General features: G+C 37.7%; 1 protein-coding gene across 1 annotated transcript; it reads right to left on the bottom strand.

Moving 5' to 3' along the window:
- Positions 1–2042: 2042 nt before the first annotated feature.
- On the bottom strand, positions 2043–2498 carry LOC123675371 (sperm motility kinase-like). Its single transcript, XM_045610724.1, has one exon. The coding sequence runs from the start codon at positions 2496–2498 to the stop codon at positions 2043–2045; it is 456 nt and encodes a 151-aa protein (XP_045466680.1).
- Between the last annotated feature and the right edge of the window lie 15073 nt (positions 2499–17571).

The raw sequence follows: 17571 nt of genomic DNA, 5'->3' as shown, positions 1-17571 counted from the left end.
TCAAAAGAAAAATTGCAAACTAAAAATTAAACTCTAAATTGTTACTCAAGAAAATCCGTTCAATAACTATGAAAATATATAGCTCGAAGACGCCGACAGGAGTAAATCGGAAAATATCTTAATACTTCGAAGACACCGGCAAGAATAATCCTCCTCTTCCGAAATACTTCACTTGTAATCTCGGTTGGAAGGGGAAAATTTCGAGTCTCGAAATCGGCGGTATACCTATGAAAAACGAACGACAACATGTAAAAAAGAACATATTGAAGAGATAACGTCTATCGCGTTGTCGCTCGAAAGTTTTTATACATAGGCTGATATTTTAAATTGCATCGTTATATTTTCATGAAATAAATAAATCAGAAATTATTCCAAATGAAAATTTTTGAATTGGACGAAAAATACCTTCACTGCTCTCAATTATTATTTTATTTTCACCTACTCAGATGACTGGTAGAATAATGATGGAATTCTAAACCTGGGGCAAATTATACTGGGTGATTCTAATAAAATAATCATTGAATTCTAAACCTGGGTAAATTATACTAGGTGATTCTAGTAAAATAATTATTGAATTCTTGACCTGGGCTAAATTATACCGGGTGATTCTAGTAACGAATTTCACTTCGTTACACACCCCCCTTACTTCCCCAAAAAAAAACGAAAGTTTTTTTTGTCACCACCTGCTACCCCGCTGTTCAACTATCTATTGGCAGACGGCCAATATCATCCCTGGGTGAATCTCCATCGGCCATAGTTGGAGGTTCGTTGAGGGTCGCAGTAGCTCACACTGGATTCCAATGGACCGGAGATTGGGTTGACCTGACCTCACGCCCTGATCCATTCCGACTCTAGACGGCTCCTCTTGTTGCCTCGTCCGGGCTCGATTTTCTCTTGCGCATGGACAATCCCTAGACATAACTCCCAAACGACCGCAGCGAGAACAAAATAATCGGACGTTGTTCCGGCAATGTCTCCGGGCGTGGCCCAGTAGTCCACACCGCCAACATGCACCCTCCATGAGTTTGATGAAGCGTGGAACTTCCCTCTGCGCTCTTGGGTAGTGAGGGTCTGGGGCTGGTACGTGGGTTCTGGAAGGCCTGCGGGGTTTTCTAGCCTTTGGCTTGTGTCGTCCACCGGCATGGCCACGAGGTAAGTCATAGGGGCGTCGTCTCGCTGGAGGTGTTGGGTGATGACATAGAGATGTAGGTGGTCCCCTAGCCGCCGTCTCCTTCCGTTGCTGTTGCCAGAATTCGATTTCTTCCTCCACTAACTCGTCGAAACTGGCCGGCATGGATTCCACTATTCCGGCGTCGATGAGGTCCCACTCTCCTCTAGACATCTTTGTTCTAAAACACAACAAGATTAGCGACCCATTGTATAAAACTTACCAACACCAATGACGACCTACTTCACTTATTGACGGACAAACGGACGTCCGCGGGACAGAGAGGCGCCCTTACTCCTGGGGAACCCAAATTCGCTTCGTCCTCCCATTCGGAAACACGAACTTAGGGTGGAGTCTACCCCGCACTCCTGGAGGGCGAAACCGCAGCAGCCTCTGCCTGAATCGGGGAGTCCAGCCACCCTTTGGTTGCCTCTCAAAGGCTTCTACAAAGCTCTCTCCCACCTTTATGGCCTCAAATTTTGACGGTCTTTCAGATGAGGCCATCTCTTTGGACCCCTCTTTGGCTGATACGGCCAGCTGCCTGAAGGTCATCTCGCCCCATGCAGCGGAAGGGCGATGCGCTGGATCAACCCTCAGAAGTTCCACCAGGCTGCTGCGTAATCCCTCTGGCACCTCGAGCATCTCCTCCCCGCGGTAGTGTCCTATCAAGTTCATGACCTTCTTTTCCCCATTCGGCGTCATGAAGGGTAGCTTCCCGGTTGCCATGTATAAAGCCGTCACTCCCATGGCCCACACATCCGAGGGGAGTCCGAATGGCAACCTTTTCAGGACCTCCGGTGCCCAAAATGGGGGAGTACCAGCTCGCCGCGACGTGGTCGGGAACCTCTGATTAAGTCGGCAGGCGAGCCCGAAATCAGCGATGCAGACCCGCCGACCCCGGTTTTATATCCCGGTGCAGGATACGCTGAGCATGGCAGGCCGCCAGCCCAGCGAAAGCCTGCCCCATAATATCACAACACTCCCTCTCCGGCAGAGGCCCCCGTCGTTGGACCAGTTCCAACAGGTCTCCCTCCATCAGCTCGACCCCAAGATAGAGCCGTTCGTCGGTTACGTAATCCACCAATAGGCGGAACACGTTTGGGTGTCTCATGGCTTTCAGCATCCTCAGCTCCGTCATGGACACCTCGTCTTTCGGGGCCACCTTCAGGGCAAATCTTATATCTCCGTGTTCGACCTCGAACACTTTTCCAAAACCTCCCTCGCCGAGGGTACGGATTTTCCGGAAGGGTCCGGAGATTCTGGTTATTCTCTCGGGAGTGGGCTCTTCATCAGAGGGGTTGGAGGGTACGACCGCCACTGATCGCAACATATCCTGAAACAGACGGATGACTGACACGGCTCCACCCCTCGGTCTTATGCATGCTCTCCACTATGTATCCGCGGGTTTCCCGAAATTTCCGAGTGCTCAACGCCCTGCTCACCTTCGTAGAATGGTTTCAAATCTTTAACGTGGATGTGACGAAGATATTTACCCGACGCGCTTTTCAAGTCGTACACCACTGGAGATATGACCTTAGTAACGGTATACGGACCAGAATATTTGGGCGCTAACTTAGATGCAAAGCCTTCTGCCGCCGACGACAACGGATGTTCTCGACGCAAAACTTTGTCACCTACCCGGCACGACCACGCTCTCCTTCGGAGATTATAATACCGACTCTGTTGGTTGAATGCACGAGCCAGCTGGAGTCTAACAAACTCCCGGGTCTCTTGGAGTCGCTTGATGCGATTTGCGTATTGGCCTACCCCTTGGACCTGTGGTTCTTCCATTGATTTTTCTGCGTCACCTTTGGCTCCTGATGTCCGACGGTTCGTTTCTGGGGAGTGAACCTCCCGACCGAAATTCAGGAACGCCGGTGTGAATCCGGTGGACTCATATATTGTCAGGCGAGAGTGGGATTCGAATAACCATGAACTGCCAATACCAACTCTGCTCACCGATTTTCCTTAGTCCCCATAGTTTAGGAGAAATTTGAAGTCGAAATTTTTGGAAAAAACCGTAAAAATTTAATCTCTCTATAAAAATCGTTACATCTCCTAAACTATTCGTCGCAGACCCCTCATATAAAAACTTTCGTGATCTACGTGAACACATCAATAGGAAAAGAGGTATATTATCACCAAGAAGGAACTTTTAATTTTTTACAATTTTTCAAGGTCCGGGGTAAGGAAAATTCGAGAAAATTCAATCTCTCTACAAAAATCGTTATATCTCCTAAACTTTTCGTCGCAGACCCCTCAAATAAAAACTTTCGTGATCTACGTGAACAGATCAATAGAAAAAGAGGTATTTTATCACCAAGAAAGATCTTTTAATTTTTTACAATTTTTCAAGGTCCGGGGTAAGGAAAATTCGAGAAAATTCAATCTCTCTATAAAAATCGTTATATCTCCTAAACTATTCGTCGCAGACTCCTCAAATAAAAACTTTCGTGATCTTCATGACCAGATCAATAGAAAAAGAGGTATATTATTACCAAGAAGGAACTTTTAATTTTTTACAATTTTTTAAGGTCCGGGGTAAGGAAAATTCGAGAAAATTCGAGAAAATTTTTCGACTCAAATATTGTCAGGCGAGAGTGGGATTCGAATAACCATGAACTGCCAACACCAACTCTGCTTACCGATTTTCCGTAGTCCCCATAGTTTAGGAGAAATTTGAATTCGAAATTTTTGGAAAAAACCGTAAAAATTCAATCTCTCTACAAAAATCGTTATATCTCCTAAACTATTCGTCGCAAACCCCTCAAATAAAAACTTTCGTGATCTACGTGACCAGATCAATAGAAAAAGAGGTATATAATTACCAAGAAGGAACTTTTAATTTTTTACAATTTTTCAAGGTCCGGGGTAAGGAAAATTCGAGAAAATTCAATCTCTCTACAAAAATCGTTATATCTCCTAAACTATTCGTCGCAGACCCCTCAAATAAAAACTTTCGTGATCTTCGTGAACTACGTGAACAGATCAATAGAAAAAGAGGTATATTATCACCAAGAAGGAACTTTTAATTTTTTACAATTTTTTAAGGTCCGGGGTAAGGAAAATTCGAGAAAATTCAATCTCTCTACAAAAATCGTTATATCTCCTAAACTATTCGTCGCAGACCCCTCAAATAAAAACTTTCGTGATCTACGTGAACAGATCAATAGAAAAAGAGGTATTTTATTACCAAGGAAGATCTTTTGATTTTTTACAATTTTTCAAAGTCCGGGGTAAGGAAAATTCGAGAAAATTCAATCTCTCTATAAAAATCGTTATATCTCCTAAACTATTCGCCGCGGACTGCTCAAATAAAGACTTTCGTGATCTACATGACCAGATCAATAGAAAAAGAGGTATATTATTACCAAGAAAGAACTTTCAATTTTTTACAATTTTTTAAGGTCCGGGGTAAGAAAAATTCGAGAAAATTCGAGAAAATTTTTCGACTCAAATATTGTCAGGCGAGAGTGGGATTCGAATAACCATGAACTGCCAATACCAACTCTGCTCACCGATTTTCCGTAGTCCCCATAGTTCAGGAGGAATTTGAATTCGAAATTTTTGGAAAAAACCGTAAAAATTCAATCTCTCTACAAAAATCGTTATATCTCCTAAACTATTCGTTGCAAACCCCTCAAATAAAAACTTTCGTGATCTACGTGACCAGATCAATAGAAAAAGAGGTATATTATTACCAAGAAGGAACTTTTGATTTTTTACAATTTTTTAAGGTCCGGGGTAAGGAAAATTCGAGAAAATTCATTCTCTCTATAAAAATCGTTATATCTCCTAAACTATTCGTCGCAGACCCCTCAAATAAAAACTTTCGTGATCTACGTGAACAGATCAATGGAAAAAGAGGTATTTTATTACCAAGAAAGATCTTTTGATTTTTTACAATTTTTCAAGGTCCGGGGTAAGGAAAATTCGAGAAAATTCAATCTCTCTATAAAAATCGTTATATCTCCTAAACTATTCGTCGCAGACACCTCAAATAAAAACTTTCGTGATCTACATGACCAGATCAATAGAAAAAGAGGTATATTATTACCAAGAAGGAACTTTTAATTTTTTACGATTTTTTAAGGTCCGGGGTAAGTAAAATTCGAGAAAATTTTTCGACTCAAATATTGTCAGGCAAGAGTGGGATTCGAATAACCATGAACTGCCAATACCAACTCTGCTTACCGATTTTCCATAGTCCCCATAGTTTAGGAGAAATTTGAATTCGAAATTTTTGGAAAAAACCGTAAAAATTCAATCTCTCTACAAAAATCGTTATATCTCCTAAACTATTCGTCGCAAACCCCTCAAATAAAAACTTTCGTGATCTACGTGACCAGATCAATAGAAAAAGAGGTATATTATCACCAAGAAGAAACTTTTAATTTTTTACAATTTTTTAAGGTCCGGGGTAAGGAAAATTCGAGAAAATTCAATCTCTCTATAAAAATCGTTATATCTCCTAAACTATTCGTCGTAGACCCCTCAAATAAAAACTTTCGTGATCTACGTGAACAGATCAATAGAAAAAGAGGTATTTTATTACCGAGAAAGATCTTTTAATTCTTTACAATTTCTCAAGGTCCGGGGTAAGGAAAATTCGAGAAAATTCAATCTCTCTATAAAAATCGTTATATCTCCTAAACTATTCGTCGCAGACTCCTCAAATAAAAACTTTCGTGATCTACATGACCAGATCAATAGAAAAAGAGGTATATTATTACCAAGAAGGAACTTTCAATTTTTTACAATTTTTCAAAGTCCGGGGTAAGAAAAATTCGAGAAAATTCGAGAAAATTTTTCGACTCATATATTGTCAGGCGAGAGTGGGATTCGAATAACCATGAACTGCCAATACCAACTCTGCTTACCGATTTTCCGTAGTATCCATAGTTTAGGAGAAATTTGAATTCGAAATTTTTGGAAAAAACCGTAAAGTTCAATCTCTCTACAAAAATCGTTATATCTCCTAAACTATTCGTCGCAAACCCCTCAAATAAAAACTTTCGTGATCTACGTGACCAGATCAATAGAAAAAAAGGTATATTATTACCAAGAAGGAACTTTTAATTTTTAACAATTTTTTAAGGTCCGGGGTAAGGAAAATTCGAGAAAATTCGAGAAAATTTTTCGACTCAAATATTGTCAGGCGAGAGTGGGATTCGAATAACCATGAACTGCCAATACCAACTCTGCTTACCGATTTTCCGTAGTCCCCATAGTTTAGGAGGAATTTGAATTCGAAATTTTTGGAAAAAACCGTAAAAATTCAATCTCTCTACAAAAATCGTTATATCTCCTAAACTATTCGTCGCAAACCCCTCAAATAAAAACTTTCGTGATCTACGTGACCAGATCAATAGAAAAAGAAGTATATTATCACCAAGAAGGAACTTTTAATTTTTTACAATTTTTCAAGGTCCGGGGTAAGAAAAATTCGAGAAAATTCTTCGACTCAAATATTGTCATTCGTGAGTGGAATTCGAATAATCATGAACTGCCAATACCAACTCTGCTTACCGATTTTCCGTAGTCCCCATAGTTTAGGAGAAATTTGAAGTCGAAATTTTTGGAAAAAACCGTAAAAATTCAATCTCTCTACAAAAATCGTTATATCTCCTAAACTATTCGTCGCAAACCCCTCAAATAAAACTTTTCGTGATCTACGTGACCAGATCAATAGAAAAAGAGGTATATTATTACCAAGAAAGAACTTTTAATTTTTTACAATTTTTAAGGTCCGGGGTAAGGAAAATTCGAGAAAATTCAATCTCTCTACAAAAATCGTTATATCTCCTAAACTATTCGTCGCAGACCCCTCAAATAAAAACTTTCGTGATCTTCGTGAACAGATCAATAGAAAAAAAGGTATATTATTACCAAGAAGGAACTTTTAATTTTTTACAATTTTTTAAGGTCCGGGGTAAGGAAAATTCGAGAAAATTCGAGAAAATTTTTCGACTCAAATATTGTCAGGCGAGAGTGGGATTCGAATAACCATGAACTGCCAATACCAACTCTGCTTACCGATTTTCCGTAGTCCCCATAGTTTAGGAGGAATTTGAATTCGAAATTTTTGGAAAAAACCGTAAAAATTCAATCTCTCTACAAAAATCGTTATATCTCCTAAACTATTCGTCGCAAACCCCTCAAATAAAAACTTTCGTGATCTACGTGACCAGATCAATAGAAAAAGAGGTATATTATTACCAAGAAAGAACTTTTAATTTTTTACAATTTTTTAAGGTCCGGGGTAAGGAAAATTCGAGAAAATTCAATCTCTCTACAAAAATCGTTATATCTCCTAAACTATTCGTCGCAAACCCCTCAAATAAAAACTTTCGTGATCTACGTGACCAGATCAATAGAAAAAGAGGTTAATTATTACCAAGAAGGAACTTTTAATTTTTTACAATTTTTTAAGGTCCGGAGTAAGGAAAATTCGAGAAAATTCGAGGAAATTCTTCGACTCAAATATTGTCATTCGTGAGTGGAATTCGAATAACCATGAACTGCCAATACCAACTCTGCTCACCGATTTTCCGTAGTCCCCATAGGTTAGGAGAAATTTGAAGTCGAAATTTTTGGAAAAAACCGTAAAAATTCAATCTCTCTATAAAAATCGTTATATCTCCTAAACTATTCGTCGCAGACCCCTCATATAAAAACTTTCGTGGTCTACGTGAACAGATCGATAGAAAAAGAGGTATAATATCACCAAGAAGGAACTTTTAATTTTTTTCAATTTTTTAAGGTCCGGGGTAAGGAAAATTCGAGAAAATTCAATCTCTCTATAAAAATCGTTATATCTCCTAAACTATTCGTCGCAGACCCCTCATATAAAAACTTTCGTGGTCTACGTGAACAGATCAATAGAAAAAGAGGTATTTTATTACCAAAAAAGATCTTTTAATTTTTTACAATTTTTCAAGGTCCGGGGTAAGGAAAATTCGAGAAAATTCAATCTCTCTACAAAAATCGTTATATCTCCTAAACTATTCGTCGCAGACCCCTCAAATAAAAACTTTCGTGATCTACGTGAACAGATCAATAGAAAAAGAGGTATTTTATTACCAAAAAAGATCTTTTAATTTTTTACAATTTTTCAAGGTCCGGGGTAAGGAAAATTCGAGAAAATTCAATCTCTCTATAAAAATCGTTATATCTCCTAAACTATTCGTCGCAGACTCCTCAAATAAAAACTTTCGTGATCTACATGACCAGATCAATAGAAAAAGAGGTATATTATTACCAAGAAGGAACTTTTAATTTTTTACAATTTTTTAAGGTCCGGGGTAAGGAAAATTCGGGAAAATTCGAGAAAATTTTTCGACTCAAATATTGTCAGGCGAGAGTGGGATTCGATTAACCATGAACTGCCAATACCAACTCTGCTCACCGATTTTCCGTAGTCCCCAGAGTTTAGGAGAAATTTGAAGTCGAAATTTTTTGAAAAAACCGTAAAAATTCAATCTCTCTCTAAAAATCGTTATATCTCCTAAACTATTCGTCGCAGACCCCTCATATAAAAACTTTCGTGATCTACGTGAACAGATCAATAGAAAAAGAGGTATATTATCACCAAGAAGGAACTTTTAATTTTTTACAATTTCTTAAGGTCCGGGGTAAGGAAAATTCGAGAAAATTCAATCTCTCTACAAAAATCGTTATATCTCCTAAACTATTCTTCGCAGACCCCTCAAATAAAAAATTTTCGTGATCTTCGTGAACTACGTGAACAGATCAATAGAAAAAGAGGTATATTATCACCAAGAAGGAACTTTTAATTTTTTACAATTTTTTAAGGTCCGGGGTAAGGAAAATTCGAGAAAATTCAATCTCTCTACAAAAATCGTTATATCTCCTAAACTATTCGTCGCAGACCCCTCAAATAAAAACTTTCGTGATCTACGTGAACAGATCAATAGAAAAAGAGGTATTTTATTACCAAGAAAGATCTTTTGATTTTTTACAATTTTTCAAGGTCCGGGGTAAGGAAAATTCGAGAAAATTCAATCTCTCTATAAAAATCGTTATATCTCCTAAACTATTCGTCGCAGACTGCTCAAATAAAAACTTTCGTGATCTACATGACCAGATCAATAGAAAAAGAGTTATATTATTACCAAGAAGGAACTTTCAATTTTTTACAATTTTTTAAGGTCCGGGGTAAGAAAAATTCGAGAAAATTTTTCGACTCAAATATTGTCAGGCGAGAGTGGGATTCGAATATCCATGAACTGCCAATACCAACTCTGCTCACCGATTTTCCGTAGTCCCCATAGTTTAGGAGGAATTTGAAGTCGAAATTTTTGGAAAAAACCGTAAAAATTCAATCTCTCTATAAAAATCGTTATATCTCCTAAACTATTCGTCGCAGAGCCCTCATATAAAAACTTTCGTGATCTACGTGAACACATCAATAGAAAAAGAGGTATATTATCACCAAGAAGAAACTTTTAATTTTTTACAATTTTTCAAGGTCCGGGGTAAGGAAAATTCGAGAAAATTCAATCTCTCTACAAAAATCGTTATATCTCCTAAACTTTTCGTCGCAGACCCCTCAAATAAAAACTTTCGTGATCTACGTGAACAGATCAATAGAAAAAGAGGTATTTTATTACCAAGAAAGATCTTTTAATTTTTTACAATTTTTCATGGTCCGGGGTAAGGAAAATTCGAGAAAATTCAATCTCTCTATAAAAATCGTTATATCTCCTAAACTATTCGTCGCAGACTCCTCAAATAAAAACTTTCGTGATCTACATGACCAGATCAATAGAAAAAGAGGTATATTATTACCAAGAAGGAACTTTTAATTTTTAACAATTTTTTAAGGTCTGGGGTAAGGAAAATTCGAGAAAATTCGAGAAAATTTTTCGACTCAAATATTGTCAGGCGAGAGTGGGATTCGAATAACCATGAACTGCCAATACCAACTCTGCTTACCGATTTTCCGTAGTCCCCATAGTTTAGGAGAAATTTGAATTCGAAATTTTTGGAAAAAACCGTAAAAATTCAATCTCTCTACTAAAATCGTTATATCTCCTAAACTATTCGTCGCAAACCCCTCAAATAAAAACTTTCGTGATCTACGTGACCAGATCAATAGAAAAAGAGGTATATTATTACCAAGAAGGAACTTTTAATTTTTTACAATTTTTCAAGGTCCGGGGTAAGAAAAATTCGAGAAAATTCTTCGACTCAAATATTGTCATTCGTGAGTGGAATTCGAATAATCATGAACTGCCAATACCAACTCTGCTCACCGATTTTCCGTAGTCCCCGTAGTTTAGGAGAAATTTGAAGTCGAAATTTTTCGAAAAAACCGTAAAAATTCAATCTCTCTATAAAAATCGTTATATCTCCTAAACTATTCGTCGCAGACCCCTCATATAAAAACTTTCGTGATCTACGTGAACAGATCAATAGAAAAAGAGGTATATTATCACCAAGAAGGAATTTTTAATTTTTTACAATTTTTTAAGGTCCGGGGTAAGGAAAATTCGAGAAAATTCAATCTCTCTACAAAAATCGTTATATCTCCTAAACTATTCGTCGCAGACCCCTCAAATAAAAACTTTCGTGATCTTCGTGAACTACGTGAACAGATCAATAGAAGAAGAGGTATATTATCACCAAGAAGGAACTTTTAATTTTTTACAATTTTTTAAGGTCCGGGGTAAGGAAAATTCGAGAAAATTCAATCTCTCTACAAAAATCGTTATATCTCCTAAACTATTCGTCGCAGACCCCTCAAATAAAAACTTTCGTGATCTACGTGAACAGATCAATAGAAAAAGAGGTATTTTATTACCAAGAAAGATCTTTTGATTTTTTACAATTTTTCAAGGTCCGGGGTAAGGAAAATTCGAGAAAATTCAATCTCTCTATAAAAATCGTTATATCTCCTAAACTATTCGTCGCAGACTGCTCAAATAAAAACTTTCGTGATCTACATGACCAGATCAATAGAAAAAGAGGTATATTATTACCAAGAAGGAACTTTCAATTTTTTACAATTTTTTAAGGTCCGGGGTGAGAAAAATTCGAGAAAATTTTTCGACTCAAATATTGTCAGGCGAGAGTGGGATTCGAATAACCATGAACTGCCAATACCAACTCTGCTCACCGATTTTCCGTAGTCCCCATAGTTTAGGAGAAATTTGAAGTCGAAATTTTTGGAAAAAACCGTAAAAATTCAATCTCTCTATAAAAACGTTATATCTCCTAAACTATTCGTCGCAGACCCCTCATATAAAAACTTTCGTGGTCTACGTGAACAGATCGATAGAAAAAGAGGTATAATATCACCAAGAAGGAACTTTTAATTTTTTACAATTTTTTAAGGTCCGGGGTAAGGAAAATTCGAGAAAATTCAATCTCTCTACAAAAATCGTTATATCTCCTAAACTTTTCGTCGCAGACCCCTCAAATAAGAACTCTCGTGATCTTCGTGAACAGATCAATAGAAAAAGAGGTATTTTATTACCAAGAAAGATCTTTTAATTTTTTACAATTTCTCAAGGTCCGGGGTAAGGAAAATTCGAGAAAATTCAATCTCTCTATAAAAATCGTTATATCTCCTAAACTATTCGTCGCAGACTCCTCAAATAAAAACTTTCGTGATCTACATGACCAGATCAATAGAAAAAGAGGAATATTATTACCAAGAAGGAACTTCTAATTTTTCACAATTTTTTAAGGTCCGGGGTAAGGAAAATTCGAGAAAATTCGAGAAAATTTTTCGACTCAAATATTGTCAGGCGAGAGTGGGATTCGAATAACCATGAACTGCCAATACCAACTCTGCTTACCGATTTTCCGTTGTTCCCATAGTTTAGGAGAAATTTGAATTCGAAATTTTTGGAAAAAACCGTAAAAATTCAATCTCTCTACAAAAATCGTTATATCTCCTAAACTATTCGTCGCAAACCCCTCAAATAAAAACTTTCGTGATCTACGTGACCAGATCAATAGAAAAAGAGGTATATTATTACCAAGAAGGAACTTTTAATTTTTTACATTTTTTTAAGGTCCGGGGTAAGGAAAATTCGAGAAAATTCTTCGACTCAAATATTGTCATTCGTGAGTGGAATTCGAATAATCATGAAAAGCCAATACCAACTCTGCCTACCTATTTTCCGTAGTCCCCATAGTTTAGGAGAAATTTGAAGTCGAAATTTTTGGAAAAAACCGTAAAAATTCAATCTCTCTATAAAAATCTTGAAGATCTTGAAGATAATATACTTGAAGAGTTTTCGAGGAAAAACTTCAACTAAGGAAAACTGCCACTTCTCATTGAATGGAGTAGTCTATGACTTCCAGAAAACATGAAAAGAAACTAAAAAGTCGAAATTTCTTGAATTGTAATAAATTTTTCGTTAAGAAAGTTGAAAATTCATAAACCAATAAAAAAAACTAACTACATAAAATATAACTGATATTTGAAAATATTCGAATAAATGAAAATAACCCTAAGCTAGTATTAAAAAAATTACCTCCATATTCAAACAATTAACTATCTAAACATGAAACTTTCCACTAGAAATACCACTTCAACAACTGTTTATAAAGTAACTCTTCCACGTGGGAGATTATAGCTAGCTGCGTGACATCCTAGTCCAAGAAAATCAACAATGTGGAATGGCTTACTTGGATAATTGTTCATCAAAAAGAAAAAAGGGAATAAGAACAGTCCCTCATACCAATGTGGCTTCCTTAGACACGGAAGTCAAGCTTTCGTCCCTGTGTTATACGATGAAAAGAGTTAGAATGAGAAACATTGAAGGGAATAACAAACAAATGAAATCAACAACAGAAGTCAGTCGTGCATTTGTGGTTACAGCAGCAATTGACCTCACCACGTGGGAGATTATAGCTTCCTGCGTGACATCCGAGTCCAAGAAAATCAACAATGTGGAATGGCTTACTTGGATAATTGATCATTATACAGAAAGAATGGAATAAGAACAGTCCCTTATACCGATGTGGTTTCCATAGACACGTGTGTCAAGCTTTCGTCCCTGTGCAATACGATGAAAAGTATTAGAATGAGAAACATTGAAGAAAATAACAAACGAATGAAATCAACAACAGAAGTCAGTCGTGCATTTGTGGTTACAGCAGCAATTGACCTCACCACGTGGGAGATTATAGCTACCTGCGTGACATCCGAGTCCAAGAAAATCAACAATGTGGAATGGCTTACTTGGATAATTGTTCATCAAAAAGGAAAAAGGGAATAAGAACAGACCCTCATACCAATGTGGCTTCCTAAGACACGTAAGTCAAGCTTTCGTCCCTGTGTAATACGATGAAAAGAGTTAGAATGAGAAACATAGAAAGAAAAAACTAACAAATGAAATCAACAACAGAAGTCAGTCGTGCATTTGTGGTTACAGCAGCAATTGACCTTACCACGCGGGAGATTATAGCTACCTGCGTGACATCCGAGTCCAAGAAAATCAACAATGTGGAATGGCTCACTTGTATAATTGTTCATTAAACAGAAAGAAGGGAATAAGAACAGTCCCTTATACCAAAGTGGTTTCCTTAGACACGTGTGTCAAGCTTTCGTCCCTGTGCAATACGATGAAAAGTGTTAGAATGAGAAACATTGAAGAAAATAACAAACGAATGAAATCAACAACAGAAGTCAGTCGTGCATTCGTGGTTACAGCAGCAATTGACCTTACCACGTGGGAGATTATAGCTACCTGCGTGACATCCGAGTCCAAGAAAATCAACAATGTGGAATGGCTTATTTGGATTATTGTTCATCAAAAAGAAAAAAGGGAATAAGAACAGTCCCTTATACTAATGTGGTTTCCTTAGACACGTGTCAAGCTTTCGTCCCTGTGCAATACGATAAAAAGTGTTAGAATGAGAAACATAGAAGGAAAAAACAAACAAATGAAATCAACAACAGAAGTCAGTCGTGCATTTGTGGTTACAGCAGCAATTGACCTTACCACGTGGGAGATTATAGCTACCTGCGTTACATCCGAGTCCAAGAAAATCAACAATGTGGAATGGCTTACTTGGATAATTGTTCATTGAACAAAAAGAAGGGAATGAGAACAGTCCTTATACCAAAGTTGTTTCCTTAGACACGTGTGTCAAGCTTTCGTCCCTGTGCAATACGATGAAAAGTGTTAGAATGAGAAACATTGAAGAAAATAACAAACGAATGAAATCAACAACAGAAGTCAGTCGTGCATTTGTGGTTACAGCAGCAATTGACCTTACCACGTGGGAGATTATAGCTACCTGCGTTACATCCGAGTCCAAGAAAATCAAAAATGTGGAATGGCTTACTTGGATAATTGTTCATTAAACAAAAAGAAGGGAATAAGAACAGTCCCTCATACCAAAGTGGTTGCCTTCGACACGTGTGTCAAGCTTTCGTCCCTGTGCAATACGATGAAAATTGTAAGAATGAGAAACATAGAAGGAAATAACAAACAAATGAAATCAACAACAGAAGTCAATCGTGCATTCGTGGTTACAGCAGCAATGGACCTTACCACGTGGGAGATTATAGCTACCTGCGTGACATCCGAGTCCAAGAAAATCAACAATGTGGAATGGCTCACTTGGATAATTGTTCATTAAACAAAAAGAAGGGAATAAGAACAGTCCCTTATACCAAAGTGGTTTCCTTAGACACGTGTGTCAAGCTTTCGTCCCTGTGCAATACGATAAAAAGTGTTAGAATGTGAAACATTCAAGAAAATAAAAAACGAATGAAATCAACAACATAAGTCAATCGTGCATTTGTGGTAACAGCAGCAATTGAACTTACCACGTGGGAGATTATAGCTCCCTGCGTGACATCCGAGTCCAAGAAAATTAACAATGTGGAATGGCTTACTTGGATAATTGTTCATCAAAAAGAAAAAAAGGAATGAGAACAAACCCTTGTGGTTTCCTTAGACACGTGTGTCAAGCTTTCGTCCCTGTGCAATACGATGAAAAGTGTTAGAATGAGAAACATAGAAGGAAAAAACAAACAAATGAAATCAACAACAGAAGTCAGTCATGCATTTGTGGTTACAGCAGCAATTGACCTTACCACGTGGGAGATTATAGCTAGCTGCGTGACATCCTAGTCCAAGAAAATCAACAATGTGGAATCGGAATAAGAACAGTCCCTCATACCAATGTGGCTTCCTTAGACACGTAAGTCAAGCTTTCGTCCCTGTGCAATACGATAAAAAGTGTTAGAATGAGAAACATAGAAGGAAAAAACAAACAAATGAAATCAACAACAGAAGTCAGTCGTGCATTTGTGGATACAGCAGCAATTGACCTTACCACGTGGGAGATTATAGCTACCTGCGTGACATCCGATTCCAAGAAAATCAACAATGTGGAATGGCTTACTTGGATAATTGTTCATTAAACAAAAAGAAGGGAATAAGAACAGTCCCTCATACCAAAGTGGTTTCCTTAGACACGTGTGTCAAGCTTTCGTCCCTGTGCAATACGATGAAAATTGTTAGAATGAGAAACATAGAAGGAAATAACAAACAAATGAAATCAACAACAGAAGTCAATCGTGCATTCGTGGTTACAGCAGCAATGGACCTTACCGCGTGGGAGATTATAGCTACCTGCGTGACATCCGAGTCCAAAAAAATCAACAATGTGGAATGGCTTACTTGGATTATTGTTCATCAAAAAGAAAAAAAGGAATGAGAACAAACCCTTGTGGTTTCCTTAGACACGTGTGTCAAGCTTTCGTCCCTGTGCAATACGATGAAAAGTGTTAGAATGAGAAACATAGAAGGAAAAAAAAACAAATGAAATCAACAACAGAAGTCAGTCATGCATTTGTGGTTACAGCAGCAATTGACCTTACCACGTGGGAGATTATAGCTAGCTGCGTGACATCCTAGTCCAAGAAAATCAACAATGTGGAATCGGAATAAGAACAGTCCCTCATACCAATGTGGCTTCCTTAGACACGTAAGTCAAGCTTTCGTCCCTGTGCAATACGATAAAAAGTGTTAGAATGAGAAACATAGAAGGAAAAAACAAACGAATGAAATCAACAACAGAAGCCAGTCGTGCATTTGTGGATACAGCAGCAATTAACCTTACCACGTGGGAGATTATAGCTACCTGCGTGACATTCGATTCCAAGAAAATCAACAATGTGGAATGGCTTACTTGGATAATTGTTCATTAAACAAAAAGAAGGGAATAAGAACAGTCCTTATACCAAAGTTGTTTCCTTAGACACGTGTGTCAAGCTTTCGTCCCTGTGCAATACGATGAGAAGTGTTAGAATGAGAAACATCGAAGAAAATAACAAACAAATGAAATCAACAACAGAAGTCAATCGTGCATTCGTGGTTACAGCAGCAATGGACCTTACCACGTGGGAGATTATAGCTACTTGCGTGATATCCGAGTCCAAAAAAATCAACAATGTGGAATGGCTCACTTAAATAATTGTTCATCAAAAAGAAAAAAGGGAATGAGAACAAACCCTTGTGGTTTCCTTAGACAGGTGTGTCAAGCTTACGTCCCTGTGCAATACGATGAAAAGTGTTAGAATGAGAAACATTGAAGAAAATAACAAACGAATGAAATTAACAACAGAAGTCAGTCGTGCATTTGTGGTTACAGCAGCAATTGACCTTACCACGTGGGAGATTATAGCTAGCTGCGTGACATCCTAGTCCAAGAAAATCAACAATGTGGAATGGCTTACTTGGATAATTGTTCATTTAACAGAAAGAAGGGAATAAGAACAGTCCTTATACCAAAGTTGTTTCCTTAGACACGTGTGTCAAGCATTCGTTCCTGTGCAATACGATGAAAAGTGTTAGAATGAGAAACATTGAAGAAAATAACAAACGAATGAAATCAACATTAGAAGTCAGTCGAGCATTTGTGGTTACAGCAGCAATTGACTTTACCACGTGGAAGATTATAGCTACCTGCGTGACATCCGAGTCCATGAAAATCAACAATGTGGAATGGCTTACTTGGATAATTGTTCATTAAACAAAAAGAAGGGAATAAGAACAGTCCTTATACCAAAGTTGTTTCCTTAGACACGTGTGTCAAGCATTCGTTCCTGTGCAATACGATGAAAAGTGTTAGAATGAGAAACATTGAAGATAATAACAAACGAATGAAATCAACAGTAGAAGTCAGTCGAGCATTTGTGGTTACAGCAGCAATTGACCTTACCACGTGGAAGATTATAGCTACCTGCGTGACATCCGAGTCCATGAAAATCAACAATGTGGAATGGCTTACTTGGATAATTGTTCATCAAAAGGAAAAAAGGGAATGAGAACAAACCCTTGTGGTTTCCTTAGACACGTGTGTCAAGCTTTCGTTCCTGTGCAATACGATGAAAAGTGTTAGAATGA

Source organism: Harmonia axyridis, chromosome 3, assembly GCF_914767665.1.
Source record: "Harmonia axyridis chromosome 3, icHarAxyr1.1, whole genome shotgun sequence".
Taxonomy (NCBI): Eukaryota; Metazoa; Arthropoda; class Insecta; order Coleoptera; family Coccinellidae; genus Harmonia; species Harmonia axyridis.
The sequence above is the reverse complement of the archived record's forward strand: the minus strand, read 5'-3'. Positions and strand labels throughout refer to the sequence as shown.